The sequence below is a fragment of the Salvelinus alpinus genome, chromosome 6 (assembly GCF_045679555.1).
Source record: "Salvelinus alpinus chromosome 6, SLU_Salpinus.1, whole genome shotgun sequence".
Taxonomy (NCBI): domain Eukaryota; kingdom Metazoa; phylum Chordata; class Actinopteri; order Salmoniformes; family Salmonidae; genus Salvelinus; species Salvelinus alpinus.
The window spans coordinates 96,452,054-96,471,215 of record NC_092091.1 but is presented as its reverse complement, the minus strand read 5'-3'; the positions used below and the strand labels follow the sequence as shown (position 1 = coordinate 96,471,215).

At 46.7% G+C, this 19,162-nt stretch overlaps 1 protein-coding gene across 3 annotated transcripts in view; it reads right to left on the bottom strand.

Annotated features, from left to right (window-relative positions):
* The window catches only part of fam184b (family with sequence similarity 184 member B), a 32,538-nt gene extending 14,463 nt beyond the window's left edge, over positions 1 to 18,075 (bottom strand). The window contains exons 1-10 of one of the 3 annotated variants that reach the window (XM_071408477.1): positions 17,426 to 18,075; positions 12,884 to 13,054; positions 11,980 to 12,786; positions 10,370 to 10,505; positions 9,779 to 9,924; positions 9,027 to 9,527; positions 8,435 to 8,545; positions 8,160 to 8,276; positions 7,730 to 8,004; positions 6,095 to 6,212 (exon numbers count right to left, since the gene is read on the bottom strand). In XM_071408477.1, the coding sequence (XP_071264578.1) occupies positions 6,095 to 6,212; positions 7,730 to 8,004; positions 8,160 to 8,276; positions 8,435 to 8,545; positions 9,027 to 9,527; positions 9,779 to 9,924; positions 10,370 to 10,505; positions 11,980 to 12,786; positions 12,884 to 13,054; positions 17,426 to 17,581 (2,538 nt within the window). In that variant the 5' untranslated portion in view covers positions 17,582 to 18,075. The remainder of the gene's footprint in view (positions 1 to 6,094; positions 6,213 to 7,729; positions 8,005 to 8,159; positions 8,277 to 8,434; positions 8,546 to 9,026; positions 9,528 to 9,778; positions 9,925 to 10,369; positions 10,506 to 11,979; positions 12,787 to 12,883; positions 13,055 to 17,425) is intronic. The other 2 variants (XM_071408475.1, XM_071408476.1) reach the window with 2 other exon arrangements.
* Between the last annotated feature and the right edge of the window lie 1,087 nt (positions 18,076 to 19,162).

Below are 19,162 nucleotides of genomic sequence, written 5' to 3'. Positions count from 1 at the left end.
ATCAGATCCCCCCCAGACATCTCAGATCAATAGTGAGGTTAGATCAGATCCCCCCCCCCCAGACATCTCAGATCAATAGTGAGGTTAGATCAGATCCCCCCCAGACATCTCAGATCAATAGTGAGGTTAGATCAGATCCCCCCCAGACATCTCAGATCAATAGTGAGGTTAGATCAGATCCCCCCCAGACATCTCAGATCAATAGTGAGGTTAGATCAGATCCCCCCCAGACATCTCAGATCAATAGTGAGGTTAGATCAGATCCCCCCCCCCCCAGACATCTCAGATCAATAGTGAGGTTAGATCAGATCCCCCCCAGACATCTCAGATCAATAGTGAGGTTAGATCAGATCCCCCCCAGACATCTCAGATCAATAGTGAGGTTAGATCAGACCCCCCCCCCTCCAGACATCTCAGATCAATAGTGAGGTTAGATCAGATCCCCCCAGACCTCTCAGATCAATAGTGAGGTTAGATCAGACCCCCCCCCCCAGACATCTCAGATCAATAGTGAGGTTAGATCAGATCCCCCCCAGACATCTCAGATCAATAGTGAGGTTAGATCAGATCCCCCCCCTCCAGACATCTCAGATCAATAGTGAGGTTAGATCAGATCCCCCCCCCCCAGACATCTCAGATCAATAGTGAGGTTAGATCAGATCCCCCCAGACATCTCAGATCAATAGTGAGGTTAGATCAGATCCCCCCCAGACATCTCAGATAAATAGTGAGGTTAGATCAGATCCCCCCCCCAGACATCTCAGATCAATAGTGAGGTTAGATCAGATCCCCCCCAGACATCTCAGATCAATAGTGAGGTTAGATCAGATCCCCCCCCCCAGACATCTCAGATCAATAGTGAGGTTAGATCAGATCCCCCCCCAGACATCTCAGATCAATAGTGAGGTTAGATCAGATCCCCCCCCCAGACATCTCAGATCAATAGTGAGGTTAGATCAGATCCCCCCCAGACATCTCAGATCAATAGTGAGGTTAGATCAGATCCCCCCCCCCAGACATCTCAGATCAATAGTGAGGTTAGATCAGATCCCCCCCAGACATCTCAGATCAATAGTGAGGTTAGATCAGATCCCCCCCCAGACATCTCAGATCAATAGTGAGGTTAGATCAGATCCCCCCCCCAGACATCTCAGATCAATAGTGAGGTTAGATCAGATCCCCCCCAGACATCTCAGATCAATAGTGAGGTTAGATCAGATCCCCCCCCCCCAGACACCTCAGATCAATAGTGAGGTTAGATCAGATCCCCCCCAGACATCTCAGATCAATAGTGAGGTTAGAGCAGATCCCCCCCAGACATCTCAGATCAATAGTGAGGTTAGATCAGATCCCCCCCAGACATCTCAGATCAATAGTGAGGTTAGATCAGATCCCCCCCCCAGACATCTCAGATCAATAGTGAGGTTAGATCAGATCCCCCCCAGACATCTCAGATCAATAGTGAGGTTAGATCAGATCCCCCCCAGACATATCAGATCAATAGTGAGGTTAGATCAGATCCCCCCAGACATCTCAGATCAATAGTGAGGTTAGATCAGATCCCCCCCCCCAGACATCTCAGATCAATAGTGAGGTTAGATCAGATCCCCCCAGACATCTCAGATCAATAGTGAGGTTAGATCAGATCCCCCCAGACATCTCAGATCAATAGTGAGGTTAGATCAGATCCCCCCCCCCCAGACATCTCAGATCAATAGTGAGGTTAGATCAGACCCCCCCCCCCCCAGACATCTCAGATCAATAGTGAGGTTAGATCAGATCCCCCCCCCAGACATCTCAGATCAATAGTGAGGTTAGATCAGACCCCCCCCCCCAGACATCTCAGATCAATAGTGAGGTTAGATCAGATCCCCCCAGACATCTCAGATCAATAGTGAGGTTAGATCAGATCCCCCCCCCCCCCCAGACATCTCAGATCAATAGTGAGGTTAGATCAGATCCCCCCCCAGACATCTCAGATCAATAGTGAGGTTAGATTAGATCCCCCCCCCAGACATTTCAGATCAATAGTGAGGTTAGAACAGATCCCCTCCAGACATCTCAGATCAATAGTGAGGTTAGATCAGATCCCCCCCAGACATCTCAGATAAATAGTGAGGTTAGATCAGATCCCCCCAGACATCTCAGATCAATAGTGAGGTTAGATCAGATCCCCCCAGACATCTCAGATCAATAGTGAGGTTAGATCAGATCCCCCCCCAGACATCTCAGATAAATAGTGAGTTGAGATCAGATCCCCCAGACCTCTCAGATCAATAGTGAGGTTAGATCAGATCCCCCCCAGACATCTCAGATCAATAGTGAGGTTAGATCAGATCCCCCCCCCCCCAGACATCTCAGATCAATAGTGAGGTTAGATCAGATCCCCCCCCAGACATCTCAGATCAATAGTGAGGTTAGATCAGATCCCCCCCCAGACATCTCAGATCAATAGTGAGATAGATCAGATCCCCCCCCCCAGACATCTCAGATCAATAGTGAGGTTAGATCAGATCCCCCCCCCCAGACATCTCAGATCAATAGTGAGGTTAGATCAGATCCCCCCAGACATCTCAGATCAATAGTGAGGTTAGATCAGACCCCCCCAGACATCTCAGATCAATAGTGAGGTTAGATCAGATCCCCCCCCAGACATCTCAGATCAATAGTGAGGTTAGATCAGATCCCCCCCAGACATCTCAGATCAATAGTGAGGTTAGATCAGATCCCCCCCCCCCAGACATCTCAGATCAATAGTGAGGTTAGATCAGATCCCCCCCCCCCCCAGACATCTCAGATCAATAGTGAGGTTAGATCAGATCCCCCCCAGACATCTCAGATCAATAGTGAGTTTAGATCAGATCCCTCCAGACATCTCAGATCAATAGTGAGGTTAGATCAGATCCCCCCAGACATCTCAGATCAATAGTGAGTTTAGATCGGATCCCCCCCCCCCACAGACATCTCAGATCAATAGTGAGGTTAGATCAGATCCCTCCAGACATCTCAGATCAATAGTGAGGTTAGATCAGATCCCCCCCCAGACATCTCAGATCAATAGTGAGGTTAGATCAGATCCCCCCCCAGACATCTCAGATCAATAGTGAGGTTAGATCAGATCCCCCCAGACCTCTCAGATCAATAGTGAGGTTAGATCAGATCCCCCCCCCCCCCCAGACATCTCAGATCAATAGTGAGATTAGATCAGATCCCTCCAGACATCTCAGATCAATAGTGAGGTTAGATCAGATCCCCCCCCAGACATCTCAGATCAATAGTGAGGTTAGATCAGATCCCCCCAGACATCTCAGATCAATAGTGAGGTTAGATCATATCCCCCCAGACATCTCAGATCAATAGTGAGGTTAGATCAGACCCCCCCCCCCCCCCAGACATATCAGATCAATAGTGAGGTTAGAGCAGATCCCCCCCAGACATCTCAGATCAATAGTGAGGTTAGATCAGATCCCCCCCAGACATCTCAGATCAATAGTGAGGTTAGATCAGACCCCCCCAGACATCTCAGATCAATAGTGAGGTTAGATCAGATCCCCCCAGACATCTCAGATAAATAGTGAGTTGAGATCAGATCCCCCAGACCTCTCAGATCAATAGTGAGGTTAGATCAGATCCCCCCCAGACATCTCAGATCAATAGTGAGGTTAGATCAGATCCCCCCCCCCCCAGACATCTCAGATCAATAGTGAGGTTAGATCAGATCCCCCCAGACATCTCAGATCAATAGTGAGATAGATCAGATCCCCCCCCCCAGACATCTCAGATCAATAGTGAGGTTAGATCAGATCCCCCCCCCCAGACATCTCAGATCAATAGTGAGGTTAGATCAGATCCCCCCAGACATCTCAGATCAATAGTGAGGTTAGATCAGATCCCCCCCCCAGACATCTCAGATCAATAGTGAGGTTAGATCAGATCCCCCCCCCCCCCAGACATCTCAGATCAATAGTGAGGTTAGATCAGATCCCCCCCAGACATCTCAGATCAATAGTGAGGTTAGATCAGATCCCCCCAGACATCTCAGATCAATAGTGAGGTTAGATCAGATCCCCCCCCCCCCAGACATCTCAGATCAATAGTGAGGTTAGATCAGATCCCCCCCAGACATCTCAGATCAATAGTGAGGTTAGATCAGATCCCCCCCCCCTCCAGACATCTCAGATCAATAGTGAGGTTAGATCAGATCCCTCCAGACATCTCAGATCAATAGTGAGGTTAGATCAGATCCCTCCAGACATCTCAGATCAATAGTGAGGTTAGATCAGATCCCCCCCCCCTCCAGACATCTCAGATCAATAGTGAGGTTAGATCAGATCCCTTCAGACATCTCAGATCAATAGTGAGGTTAGATCAGATCCCTCCAGACATCTCAGATCAATAGTGAGGTTAGATCAGATCCCCCCAGACATCTCAGATCAATAGTGAGTTTAGATCGGATCCCCCCCCCCCCCCACAGACATCTCAGATCAATAGTGAGGTTAGATCAGATCCCTCCAGACATCTCAGATCAATAGTGAGGTTAGATCAGATCCCCCCCAGACATCTCAGATCAATAGTGAGGTTAGATCAGATCCCCCCCAGACATCTCAGATCAATAGTGAGGTTAGATCAGATCCCCCCAGACATCTCAGATCAATAGTGAGTTTAGATCAGATCCCCCCCAGACATCTCAGATCAATAGTGAGGTTAGATCAGATCCCCCCCCCCCCCCCCAGACATCTCAGATCAATAGTGAGATTAGATCAGATCCCTCCAGACATCTCAGATCAATAGTGAGGTTAGATCAGATCCCCCCCAGACATCTCAGATCAATAGTGAGGTTAGATCAGATCCCCCCAGACATCTCAGATCAATAGTGAGGTTAGATCAGATCCCCCCCAGACATCTCAGATCAATAGTGAGGTTAGATCAGATCCCCCCCCCCCAGACATATCAGATCAATAGTGAGGTTAGATCAGATCCCCCCAGACATCTCAGATCAATAGTGAGGTTAGATCAGATCCCCCCAGACATCTCAGATCAATAGTGAGGTTAGATCAGATCCCCCCAGACATCTCAGATCAATAGTGAGGTTAGATCAGATCCCCCCCAGACATCTCAGATCAATAGTGAGGTTAGATCAGATCCCCCCCAGACATCTCAGATCAATAGTGAGGTTAGATCAGACCCCCCCCAGACATCTCAGATCAATAGTGAGGTTAGATCAGATCCCCCCAGACATCTCAGATCAATAGTGAGGTTAGATCAGATCCCCCCCAGACATCTCAGATCAATAGTGAGGTTAGATCAGATCCCCCCCCAGACATCTCAGATCAATAGTGAGGTTAGATCAGATCCCCCCCAGACATCTCAGATCAATAGTGAGGTTAGATCAGACCCCCCCCCCCCAGACATCTCAGATCAATAGTGAGGTTAGATCAGACCCCCCCCCCAGACATCTCAGATCAATAGTTAGGTTAGATCAGATCCCCCCCCCCAGACATCTCAGATCAATAGTGAGGTTAGATCAGATCCCTCCCCAGACATCTCAGATCAATAGTTAGGTTAGATCAGATCCCCCCCCCAGACATCTCAGATCAATAGTGAGGTTAGATCAGATCCCCCCCCAGACATCTCAGATCAATAGTGAGGTTAGATCAGATCCCCCCAGACATCTCAGATCAATAGTGAGGTTAGAACAGATCCCCCCCAGACATCTCAGATCAATAGTGAGGTTAGATCAGATCCCCCCAGACATCTCAGATCAATAGTGAGGTTAGATCAGATCCCCCCAGACATCTCAGATCAATAGTGAGGTTAGATCAGATCCCCCCAGACATCTCAGATCAATACTGAGGTTAGATCAGATCCCCCCAGACATCTCAGATCAATAGTGAGGTTAGATCAGATCCCCCCCCCCCCCCAGACATCTCAGATCAATAGTGAGGTTAGATCAGATCCTAGATCTGTGGTTAGTGAAGAGCCTTGTGATCGTCTGTGATTGGTGATTGACTAGTTGAGTAGATAATCTGTGATTGGTCATTGGCTAGTTGAGTAGATTACCTGTGATTGGTGATTGACTAGTTGAGTAGATTACCTGTGATTGGAGATCGGCTAGTTGAGTCTGCAGCTCCTGCTCTCTCTGGTTGCTCGTGGCAACAGCCGCATCAAGCTCCGCCTTAAGCTCCGCCCTCAGGCGCTCCTCACACTCTGACCTGGAGACACACACACACACAATATGTAAAAACGTGTTACCACACTGGAGAATATAAGTCTATTCACCTTATGACCCCCTGGCAACAACAGAGGGGCGGCAGGTAGCTCAGTGGTTAGAACGTTGGGCCAGTAACCGAAAGGTTGCTGGATCGAATCCCCGAGCTGACAAGGTATAAATCTGTCGTTCCGCCCCTGAACAAGGCAGTTAACCCACTGTTCCCCGGTAGGCCGTCATTGTAAATAAGAACTTGTTCTTAACTGACTTGCCTAATTAATTCACGGTTAAATAAATAAAAAACAAGGGCGCATCCAATTTATTGAGATTGTTTACCTTATTCCGGCCCATCCACAAACAAGCAAAACATTCTTAAATGTGATTTAAATTTGTCAAAACTATTAGAAAGCGTAAACAGAATTTTAAATATATGTCAATTCTATATTGAGGAGAATTATTGAACAAATTCTAACGTTTGTTTTCACGTAGCATAAGCACTCAGAAACCAACATTCGTTAGCATTAGCATTCTCAAAGAGAATGACTGGCGGTGTTAGCTCGTTAGCTTCGTGGCACAACAGATTGCAAATATCCTAATGTTATCGTCATAAAAGATTTCGCCACCGTTTCTGTCTTTTGTCATTGATATTCTGTGTCTAACAACATTGCTATTTCAAGCATTGATCTTTGATTGATAAGGGATGCAGACTATGTATAACGACCATTAGATACAGTCTAATATGCTAACTAGCTAACACCGCCAGTCATTCTCTATGAGAATGCTAATGCTAATGAACGTAAGCTTCCAAGTGCTTATACTACGTGAAATAAATCCGTACAGTTATGACTATAACTACTGTTCCCTGTAGGAGGAAACGGGGTATAACATCACATGGGCAGTCAACGACCAATCACATTACCCTGTAAAAACGCGTCGACTCCTCATAGTATGTTGTACTGAGTGACCGAGTGAAAGGGAACTTTTTGATTCTTTCAAGAAAAAAAACCTCAACAAAGAATTAACATATCTTTCAAATTCTGTGCACGTTATTCTATAGTTTTGCCAAATTTCATTGATATTTAATGACGTTTTGCTTGTTTGTGAATGGGCTGAAAGTAGGAAAATAATATATTTTTTATTTTATCTTTATTCAACTAGACAAGTCAGTTAACAACAAATTCTTATTTACAATGACGGCCTACCGGGGAACAGTGGGTTTAACTGCCTTGTTCAGGGGCAGAACGACTGATTTTTACCTTGTTTGGTAATGTTGGATCTAGGTTGAAGATCTACTAGGTTGAAGATCTACTAGGTTGAAGATCTACTAGGTTGAAGATCTACTAGGTTGAAGATCTACTAGGTTGAAGATCTAGGTTGAAAATCTAGGTTGAAAATCTAGGTTGAAAGTCTAGCGTTGAAGATCTAGGTTGAAGTTCTAGGTTGGATCAGGAACTGGGTCATGTGGGCGAGGCATCATAAGGTGAATAGTGTTTTGTCGTTGTTTAAAGTTTTCCAACCTACCGGATTCTCTCGTCTGTGTTCTCTTGGTTGTGTTCTAGAACATTTCTGTCTGTGTTCTCTTGGTTGTGTTCTAGAACGTTTGTGTCTGTGTTCTCTTGGTTGTGTTCTAGAACGTTTTTGTCTGTGTTCTCTTGGTTGTGTTCTAGAACGTTTCTGTCTGTGTTCTCTTGGTTCTGTCGGTTGAGCTCTAGAACCTTCTCCTCCAGTCTCTGTTTGTCGGTTCTCAGGCCTGTCATCTCCCTCTGGTAACTCTCTCTCTGCCGCTCCATCTCTTCCTGACACACACACAACCACACACACACACAACCACACACACACACACCATCCATCACACACAGCAGAGATTGAAAAACCAATCTACACTAATCTGTGATTTAGACACCAATCTGTTCAATTTAAGTATGTGTGCGTGTGTGTGTGTGTGTGTAACCTGTATGTGTTGTAGATCCTCTCGGAGGTGGGAACAGTGGATTCCGCAGGTGGGAGGAGTTTCAGAGGCCACACACCCCTGACTTTGCTGCTGTATGACACCTTCCAAACGCCAGATCTACACACACACACACACACACACACACACACACACACACACACACACACACACACACACACACACACACGGTCAGAATGTTGTCAGTACAGTATGTGGTTTGTGTATCAAAGGAGAGTCTGAGTCCTTGATGGGAGTCAAGGCCAAGCCTCTCTCACCTGATTGGTTGCCTGCTGCAGCTGGTCTCTAAGCTCCTCCCTCTCGGTCTCCAGGCTCCGACACACCTCTTCACTGCTCCTCCTCTCCTCCTGCACACGTACACACACCTGCTGAGACACACACACACACACACACACACACACACACACACACACACACACACACACACACACACACACACACACACACACACACACACACACACACACACACACACACACACACACACACACACACACACATCGCAGTGGTTGTCTGTGAGGCCCGTCTGTAACAGTTTGTGTTAATGTTTTTAAATGTTCAACTCCTTTGTCTGTAATGTCTTCCTGGTTCTGTCTGGGACTCAGTCAGACTAGCTGTCTGTAATGTCTTCCTGGTTCTGTCTGGGACTCAGTCAGACTAGCTGTCTGTAATGTCTTCCTGGTTCTGTCTGGGACCCAGTCAGACTAGCTGTCTGTAATGTCTTCCTGGTTCTGTCTGGGACTCAGACTAGCTGTCTGTAATGTCTTCCTGGTTCTGTCTGGGACTCAGACTAGCTGTCTGTAATGTCTTCCTGGTTCTGTCTGGGAGTCAGTCTCCGTTGTGTGTTACCTCTTGGTTTCTCCTCAGTGCTTCCTGGGCGTTGTGAAGCTCAGCTGCATGTTTCCTCATCACCTCTTCAATCGCTCTCTTCACCTGATCCTTCAATCGCTTCCTTTCCTCCTCCGCCTGATCCTTCAATCGCTTTCTCTCTACCTCCGCCTGCTCTGCCAATTTCTTCTTCTCCTGGTTCAGACTCTCTCTCTCCTCCTCCACTAGCTCCGTGTTTCCTTCCATCTGGGTTGTCACTCTTCCTTTCACCTCTTCTATCTCTTTCTGCAGGCATTCTCTCTCTTCTTCTCTTTCTTTCTGCAGTCTGTCTCTCTCTTCTTCTCTTTCTTTCTGCAGGCGTTCTCTCTCTTCTTCTCTTTCTTTCTGCAGTCTGTCTCTCTCTTCCTCCATCTCTTTCTGCAGTTGTTCCTTCTCCACCTCTGCGTGTTTCCGCTCTCTCCGGAGCTCCTCTGACTGAGCCCTCACCATCTCAGAACGCAGACTAGCCAGGGCCTCCGCATGCTGGACACACACACACACACACACACACACACACACACACACACACACACACACACACACACACACACACACACACACACACACACACACACACACACACACACACACACACACACACACACACACACACACACACACACACCAAATTCGAATGAAACCCAGTAATGTGATAACATTCTGACTGCGTGTGTGTGTGTGTGTGTGTGTGTGTGTGTGTGTGTGTGTGTGTGTGTGTGTGTGTGTGTGTGTACCTGTCGTATCTGCCTGGCGTGGTCGTGGTTTCTGCTGTGTAACTCCAGCTCTCTGTTCCTGCTCTGCAGTTTGTTCACCTGACCTTTCAACTCCTCCACGTTCACACACACACACCCCTCACACACACCACGACTCAGCAGCTCCTCTGACGCACACACACACACACACACACACACACACACACACACACACACACACACACACACACACACACACACACACACACACACACACACACACACACACACACACACACACACACACACACACACACACACACGGAATGCACAAATACGTTTACAGAAGGACATACACATTACATTTTGATTCTGATTCTAACAACTCCTTTATTGATTGATTGATTGATTAAATTATTGAATGGTTGGTTGATTTATTGATTAATGGATTGAGTGATTGGTTGATTGATTGGTGTATTAATTGTTTGATTGATTGAGTGAATAATTGCTTAATTGGTTGATTGATTCTTAGATTGTTTTATTAAAGTATTTATGTATTAATTGATTAATTGATTCTTAGATTGTTTTATTAATGTATTAATGTATTAATTGATTGATTGGTTGATTGATTACCTGATTTGCTCTGCAGCTCCTCCTCCTGCAGCAGTAGTCTCTCTTTGGCCACGACTAACTCCTCCCATGCCCTGTTAGCCCCACCCTCTGCCTCCGAGACACGCCTCCTCCCCGACTCCAACTCCTCCTCCAGGTCCTAGAGAGAGAGAGATGGTAGGAAGTAGAGAGTGAGGTTCACACAGGGAAACAGGAAGTAGAGGGTGAGGTTCACACAGGGAAACAGGAAGTAGAGGGTGAGGTTCACACAGGGAAACAGGAAGTAGAGAGTGAGGTTCACACAGGTAAACAGGAAGTAGAGGGTGAGGTTCACACAGGGAAACAGGAAGTAGAGGGTGAGGTTCACACAGGGAAACAGGAAGTAGAGAGTGAGGTTCACACAGGACAACAGGAAGTAGAGGGTGAGGTTCACACAGGGAAACAGGAAGTAGAGAGTGAGATTCACACAGGGAAACAGGAAGTAGAGGGTGAGGTTCACACAGGGAAACCGGAAGTAGAGGGTGAGGTTCACACATGGAAACAGGAAGTAGAGAGTGAGGTTCACACAGGGGAACAGGAAGTAGAGGGTGAGGTTCACACAGCGAAACAGGAAGTAGAGGGTGAGGTTCACACTGGGAAACAGGAAGTAGAGAGTGAGGTTCACACAGGGAAACAGGAAGTAGAGAGTGAGGTTCACACAGGGAAACAGGAAGTAGAGGGTGAGGTTCACACAGGGAAGCAGGAAGTAGAGGGTGAGGTTCACACAGGGAAACAGGGAGTAGAGGGTGAGGTTCACACAGGGAAACAGGAAGTAGAGGGTGATGTTCACACAGGGAAACAGGGAGTAGAGGGTGAGGTTCACACAGGGAAACAGGAAGTAGATGGTGGGGTTCACACAGGGAAACAGGAAGTAGAGGGTGGGGTTCACACAGGGAAACAGGAAGTAGAGGGTGAGGTTCACACAGGGAAACAGGAAGTAGAGGGTGGGGTTCACACAGGGAAACCAACAGCAGCAGGGCTAGAAGGATGAATACACAGGAAACTATGTGACAGCATCACTGGCTATATAAAGACTAGGAATCAGTCTCTATTCATTCAGGGCCTGTGTGTGTGTGTGGGGGGGGGGGGTTGGGTTGGTTTGGTTTGACTATCACTGTGGGACCAGGAGTCATCAAAAGGATAGCAAAACAAGGGGGACATTTTCCCCACAAGGAAAAATGCTATTTTAGGCTTAGGGGTTAGGGTTAGGATTACGGGTTAGGGTGAGTACCTGTATTCTGTCCTGTTAGGGTGAGTACCTGTATTCTGTCCTGTTAGGGTGAGTACCTGTATTCTGTCCTGTTAGGGTGAGTACCTGTATTCTGTCCTGTTAGGGTGAGTACCTGTATTCTGTCCTGTTAGGGTGAGTACCTGTATTCTGTCCTGTTAGGGTGAGTACCTGTATTCTGTCCTGTTAGGGTGAGTACCTGTATTCTGTCCTGTTAGGGTGAGTACCTGTATTCTGTCCTGTTAGGGTGAGTACCTGTATTCTGTCCTGTTAGGGTGAGTACCTGTATTCTGTCCTGTTAGGGTGAGTACCTGTATTCTGTCCTGTTAGGGTGAGTACCTGTATTCTGTCCTGTTAGGGTGAGTACCTGTATTCTGTCCTGTAGTTTGGCAGCGTGTCTCTTGCTCTCGTTGAGTCGCTGCAGACTGCCCTCCATCTCTCCCTCCGCCTTCCTCACCCTCTCTCTCAGTACTGTACTCATCCCTCTCTTCTCCTCCTCCTCTCTCTCCTCCCACTGCCGTCTCTCCTCCCTGCAAGCCTCCTCCATGCTCCTCTTCAACTCCTCCTTCTCCTCTGTCACCTCCTTCATCCGCCTCTCCCACTTCTCCCTCTCCTCTCTCACTGCTCTCTCCCTCTCCCACTTCTCCCTCTCCTCTCTCACTGCTCTCTCCCTCTCCCACTCCTCCCTCTCCTCTCTCACTGCTCTCTCCCTCTCCTCTCTCACTGCTCTCTCCCTCTCCCACTTCTCCCTCTCCTCTCTCACTGCTCTCTCCCTCTCCCACTTCTCCCTCTCCTCTCTCACTGCTCTCTCCCTCTCCTCTCTCACTGCTCTCTCCCTCTCTTCCTCCGCTTGCTCCTTCCCTTTCCTCAGAGTCTTCACCTCCTCCGAGAGGAGTCGTATTCTCTCCGTCTCCTCCTCCTTCCCCTCCTCTTCTCCTTTCCTCCGTAGTTCGTCACATTGGACCTCCAGGCACTGTGCTGCCTCCCCAGCCGTCTCCAGTTCTCTCCCCAGTCGGAGGCTCTCGTCGTGGGCCGTGTTGAGTTGGGCCTGGGCCTCTTGTCTCTCCAGCTCCAGAGCCTGGAGCTTTTCCTCATAGTCCCTCCTCAGCTCTGCCTCTACCCCACGATCCCTCTCCTCTGCCTGGACACGGTAGCTCTCATAGTCTGCCTGAACCTGGAGGTGTAGAGACACACACAGTTAGTTTAACATGGAGGTCCACACTGGAACAGACTGGGTGATAGATGGACTGATGGACGGACAGACGGGGTACCTGAGCTAGAGTTTCCTGCAGCTCTGAGAGGCGTGTCCTAAGCACTACCGACTCCTCCCCCTCGGTACACGTCTCCGCGGTAACCCGCCTCAGCTCTTCCTGGCGGGCGTGGCTGACGGCCTGAAGGGCCGCCTCCTGCTCTTCATTCTTAGTGTTCAGAGAATAGATCACCTGACGTTTTGATTAAACAGAGGGGAAGACGAGAGGAAAGCGATCCATATTCAGGTTCAAGGTCTATCAATACGTATTGATAAATCAGTAGCCGTATGTTTTATAATCACACGTTACTAGAAGTCCTTCAGGATGTCTATAGTATATCTACAGTGTCCTCCCAGTGTCATCAGAGACTAGAACTGACCCGGACGACTCACTTACCCTCTGGAGCGGAGGGGTGTGTGTGTGTGTGTGTGTGTGTGTGTGTGTGTGTGTGTGTGTGTGTGTGTGTGTGTGTGTGTGTGTGTGTGTGTGTGTGTGTGTGTGTGTGTGTGTGTGTGTGTGTGTGTGTGTGTGTGTGTGTGTGTGTGTGTGTACAAGCGAGGCAGATTTTATGGTGACGCCTCTCTGTCTGCGGTGCACGGCTGATACAGCACTGTCAGACATTCCGTGCGTGTCCCCCCTCTCTCACCCCCCCCCCCCCCTCTCTCTCCCAGAGGCTTTAGTGAAGCCAGCCTAGACGCTATTACCCAATAACTAACGTCCACTAACATGGACCCAAATACCATCGGTAGTATTAGGTCACCTACCAGGCTCTCTGTCCTCCTTCATACAGTATAACATGGACCCAAATACCTTCTATAGTATTAGGTCACCTACCAGGCTCTCTGTCCTCCTTCATACAGTATAACATGGACCCAAATACCTTCTGTAGTATTAGGTCACCTACCAGGCTCTCTGTCCTCCTTCATACAGTATAACATGGACCCAAATACCTTCTGTAGTATTAGGTCACCTACCAGGCTCTCTGTCCTCCTTCATACAGTATAACATGGACCCAAATACCATCTAATAGCAACACTATCAGCCAATAGAAACAGACCAACACCTTCTAATAGCAACACTATCAGCCAATAGAAACAGACCTTCTAATAGCAACACTATCAGCCAATAGAAACAGACCTTCTAATAGCAACACTATCAGCCAATAGAAACAGACCTTCTAACAGCAACACTATCAGCCAATAGAAACAGACCTTCTAACAGCAACACTATCAGCCAATAGAAACAGACCTTCTAACAGCAACACTATCAGCCAATAGAAACAGACCTTCTAACAGCAACACTATCAGCCAATAGAAACAGACCTTCTAATAGCAACACTATCAGCCAATAGAAACAGACCTTCTAACAGCAACACTATCAGCCAATAGAAACAGACCTTCTAATAGCAACACTATCAGCCAATAGAAACAGACCTTCTAACAGCAACACTATCAGCCAATAGAAACAGACCTTCTAACAGCAACACTATCAGCCAATAGAAACAGACCTTCTAATAGCAACACTATCAGCCAATAGAAACAGACCTTCTAACAGCAACACTATCAGCCAATAGAAACAGACCTTCTAACAGCAACACTATCAGCCAATAGAAACAGACCTTCTAACAGCAACACTATCAGCCAATAGAAACAGACCTTCTAACAGCAACACTATCAGCCAATAGAAACACACCTTCTAATAGCAACACTATCAGCCAATAGAAACAGACCTTCTAACAGCAACACTATCAGCCAATAGAAACAGACCTTCTAATAGCAACACTATCAGCCAATAGAAACAGACCTTCTAATAGCAACACTATCAGCCAATAGAAACAGACCTTCTAACAGCAACACTATCAGCCAATAGAAACAGACCTTCTAATAGCAACACTATCAGCCAATAGAAACAGACCTTCTAATAGCAACACTATCAGCCAATAGAAACAGACCTTCTAACAGCAACACTATCAGCCAATAGAAACAGACCTTCTAATAGCAACACTATCAGCCAATAGAAACAGACCTTCTAATAGCAACACTATCAGCCAATAGAAACAGACCTTCTAACAGCAACACTATCAGCCAATAGAAACAGACCTTCTAATAGCAACACTATCAGCCAATAGAAACAGACCTTCTAACAGCAACACTATCAGCCAATAGAAACAGACCTTCTAACAGCAACACTATCAGCCAATAGAAACAGACCTTCTAATAGCAACACTATCAGCCAATAGAAACAGACCTTCTAACAGCAACACTATCAGCCAATAGAAACAGACCTTCTAATAGCAACACTATCAGCCAATAGAAACAGACCTTCTAACAGCAACACTATCAGCCAATAGAAACAGACCTTCTAATAGCAACACTATCAGCCAATAGAAACAGACCTTCTAATAGCAACACTATCAGCCAATAGAAACAGACCTTCTAACAGCAACACTATCAGCCAATAGAAACAGACCTTCTAATAGCAACACTATCAGCCAATAGAAACAGACCTTCTAATAGCAACACTATCAGCCAATAGAAACAGACCTTCTAACAGCAACACTATCAGCCAATAGAAACAGACCTTCTAATAGCAACACTATCAGCCAATAGAAACAGACCTTCTAATAGCAACACTATCAGCCAATAGAAACAGACCTTCTAACAGCAACACTATCAGCCAATAGAAACAGACCTTCTAATAGCAACACTATCAGCCAATAGAAACAGACCTTCTAACAGCAACACTATCAGCCAATAGAAACAGACCTTCTAACAGCAACACTATCAGCCAATAGAAACAGACCTTCTAATAGCAACACTATCAGCCAATAGAAACAGACCTTCTAACAGCAACACTATCAGCCAATAGAAACAGCAGTGTTTGTTTCCTGCACCAGGAGAATGGATCACTACTCCACCAGACAGGCAGACAGACAGGTAGACAGACAGGCAGACAGACAGACAAGCCGACAGACAGACAGGCCGACAGACAGGCCGACAGACAGACAGGCCGACAGACAGGCAGACAGACAGACAGGCAGACAGACAGGCCGACAGACAGACAGGCCGACAGACAGGCCGACAGACAGACAGACAGGCCGACAGACAGGCAGACAGACAGACAGACAGGCAGACAGGCCAACAGACAGACAGACAGGGCCAGCCTACCAGTGCTGATGAACATCAATTGTAATACACACAGACACAAACGCTGACCAGTCAGACTTCAGGCACCACTCACCTACACACACACACACACACACACACACACACACACACACACACACACACACACACACACACACACACACACACACACACACACACACACACACACTCACCTACACACACACACACACACACACACACACACTCACACACACACACACACACACACACACACACACACACACACACACACACACACACACACACACACACACACACACACTGATTGTCACACACACACACACACACACACTGATTGTCACCTACACACACACACACACACTGATTGTCATCTACACACAGAGGGAGTGGACGTTTCAGGGGGAAGATGGAGAAGCCATAAAAGCATTGTCATGAGCAGCAGGCAACTACCCTTACTGAGCTATCTTTATCTATCTCTCTGTCCAGTCTTACCTAGCTGAGCTATCTTTATCTATCTCTCTATCCAGTCTTACCTAGCTGAGCTATCTTTATCTATCTCTCTATCCAGTCTTACCTAGCTGAGCTATCTTTATCTATCTCTCTGTCCAGTCTTACCTAGCTGAGCTATCTTTATCTATCTCTCTATCCAGTCTTACCTAGCTGAGCTATCTTTATCTATCTCTCTGTCCAGTCTTACCTGACTGAGCTATCTTTATCTATCTCTCTGTCCAGTCTTACCTAGCTAAGCTATCTCTCTATCCAGTCTTACCTGACTGAGCTATCTTTATCTCTCTCTCTGTCCAGTCTTACCTTTTATCTATTTCCCCTGTCTCATACCTTGGTTAGCTGAGCTATGTCTTCTATCTCCCCTGTCTCATACCTTGGTTAGCTGAGCTATCTCCCCTGTCTCCTACCTTGGTTATCTGAGCTATATATCTCCTATCTCCCCTGTCTCATACCTTGGTTAGCTGAGCTATATCTTCTATCTCCCCTGTCTCATACCTTGGTTAGCTGAGCTATATCTTCTATCTCCCCTGTCTCATACCTTGGTTATCTGAGCTATATCTTCTATCTCCCCTGTCTCATACCTTGGTTATCTGAGCTATATCTTCTATCTCCCCTGTCTCATACCTTGGTTATCTGAGCTATATCTTCTATCTCCCCTGTCTCATACCTTGGTTATCTCCCCTGTCTCATACCTTGGTTATCTCCCCTGGCTCACACCTTGGTTATCTGAGCTATATATCTTATATCTCCCCTGTTTCATACCTTGGTTATCTGAGCTATATCTTCTATCTCCCCTGGCTCCTACCTTGGTTAGCTGAGCTATCTCCCCTGTCTCATACCTTGGTTATCTGAGCTATATCTTCTATCTCCCCTGGCTCATACCTTGGTTATCCCCCCTGTCTCATACCTTGGTTAGCTGAGCTATCTTCTTGCACATCTTGCCATGCATCTGATAATCATACAGCTCCTGTTCTATGTTCGGTAAGTCTGCTGCAGTCCCGTTAAGGCTACCGGAGCCTGGGCCGGGGGGCTGCGGGGCTTTACCGGTACCCGAAGCCATCATAACCCTCACGAGACAACTTCCACCAGCTATTAGGATCCAAACGAATAATGGAACAAAAGGAAATTCCCGGTAATGCTCGCTCTACGGTTTGCCTCAGAGGTTTGTGTGTTTCTTCCTTCTGTAAGTGAATAACAATCCCCTCCGCTGCGGCGGAAAAGCAGCCAGCGCAATAGTCATGGTGAGAAACGTAAACGTAAATCGGTGAGATTCTCTCGCCAACTTGCTTTCCCCTCTCTCTCCTCTGCCCAGTGCTCGCTGCGCGGAGGTCACCAGCTCCAATTCCATCGGGGACGCGCTTGCCTCACGACAGCAGTCCCACCGCTGTCTTGTCAACCGATTTGTTTTCTTATTTTAACCGGGCAGCGCTCGAGGATGAAGGCATGTGTCCCGACCACCTGTCTCTCGAGCAGCAGGGGCGGAGAGGGCGTATGAAACATTACCGTAGACAGCTCTCGCTCTCCCTCTTGAGCAGAGCGCTGCAGTGCTGTTTACGCCCCTCCCCGGTTCTGCTGTAGTGTCGGTCCACACACACAAAACACACGCACGCGCACACACTCACACAAACACACACACACGCACACACCCAGGATGAAAGGCTTTTCAATTAATCAATTGACTTATTGCACAGATTCATCATGAGTATTTGCAGGTGAACTCCCTGCATATTCCAATGATGAGTCTGTTTAATAAATCCATATTTATTATTGTAGACCTATTCACTAGGCCCAGTATAGCCTCTATCAACGTTTTAATTCACAAGCAATTCTATCCTGTATCACATTCTATCCTATATCACATTCTATCCTGTATCACATTCTATCCTGTATCACATTCTACCCTGTATCACATTCTACCCTGTATCACATTCTATCTTGTATCACATTCTATCCTGTATCACATTCTATCCTGTATCACATTCTACCCTGTATCACATTCTACCCTGTATCACATTCTATCCTGTATCACATTCTATCCTGTATCACATTCTATCCTGTATCACATTCTACCCTGTATCACATTCTATCCTGTATCACATTCTATCCTGTATCACATTCTACCCTATATCACATTCTACCCTATATCACATTCTACTCTATATCACATTCTACGCTATATCACATTCTATCCTGTATCACATTCTATCCTGTATCACATTCTACCCTATATCACATTCTATCCTGTATCACATTCTACCCTATATCACATTCTACCCTATATCACATTCTATCCTAGATCACATTCTACCCTGTATCACATTCTACCCTATATCACATTCTACCCTATATCACCTTCTATCCTAGATCACATTCTACCCTGTATCACATCCTACCCTATATCACATTCTATCCTAGATCACATTCTATCCTATATCACATTCTACCCTATATCACATTCTATCCCAGATCTAGTCCTGTAGGAGGTCAATACACAGCGGGTTAATATCCTAGATTTAGTCCTGTAGGAGGTCAATGCACAGCGGGTTAATATCCTAGATATAGCCCTACATACAGATGTAGGAATTCTTAATTTGATCACTATTTTGTTGCTGAGAATCTTCCTGCACTGCAGGAAATGTAAAAT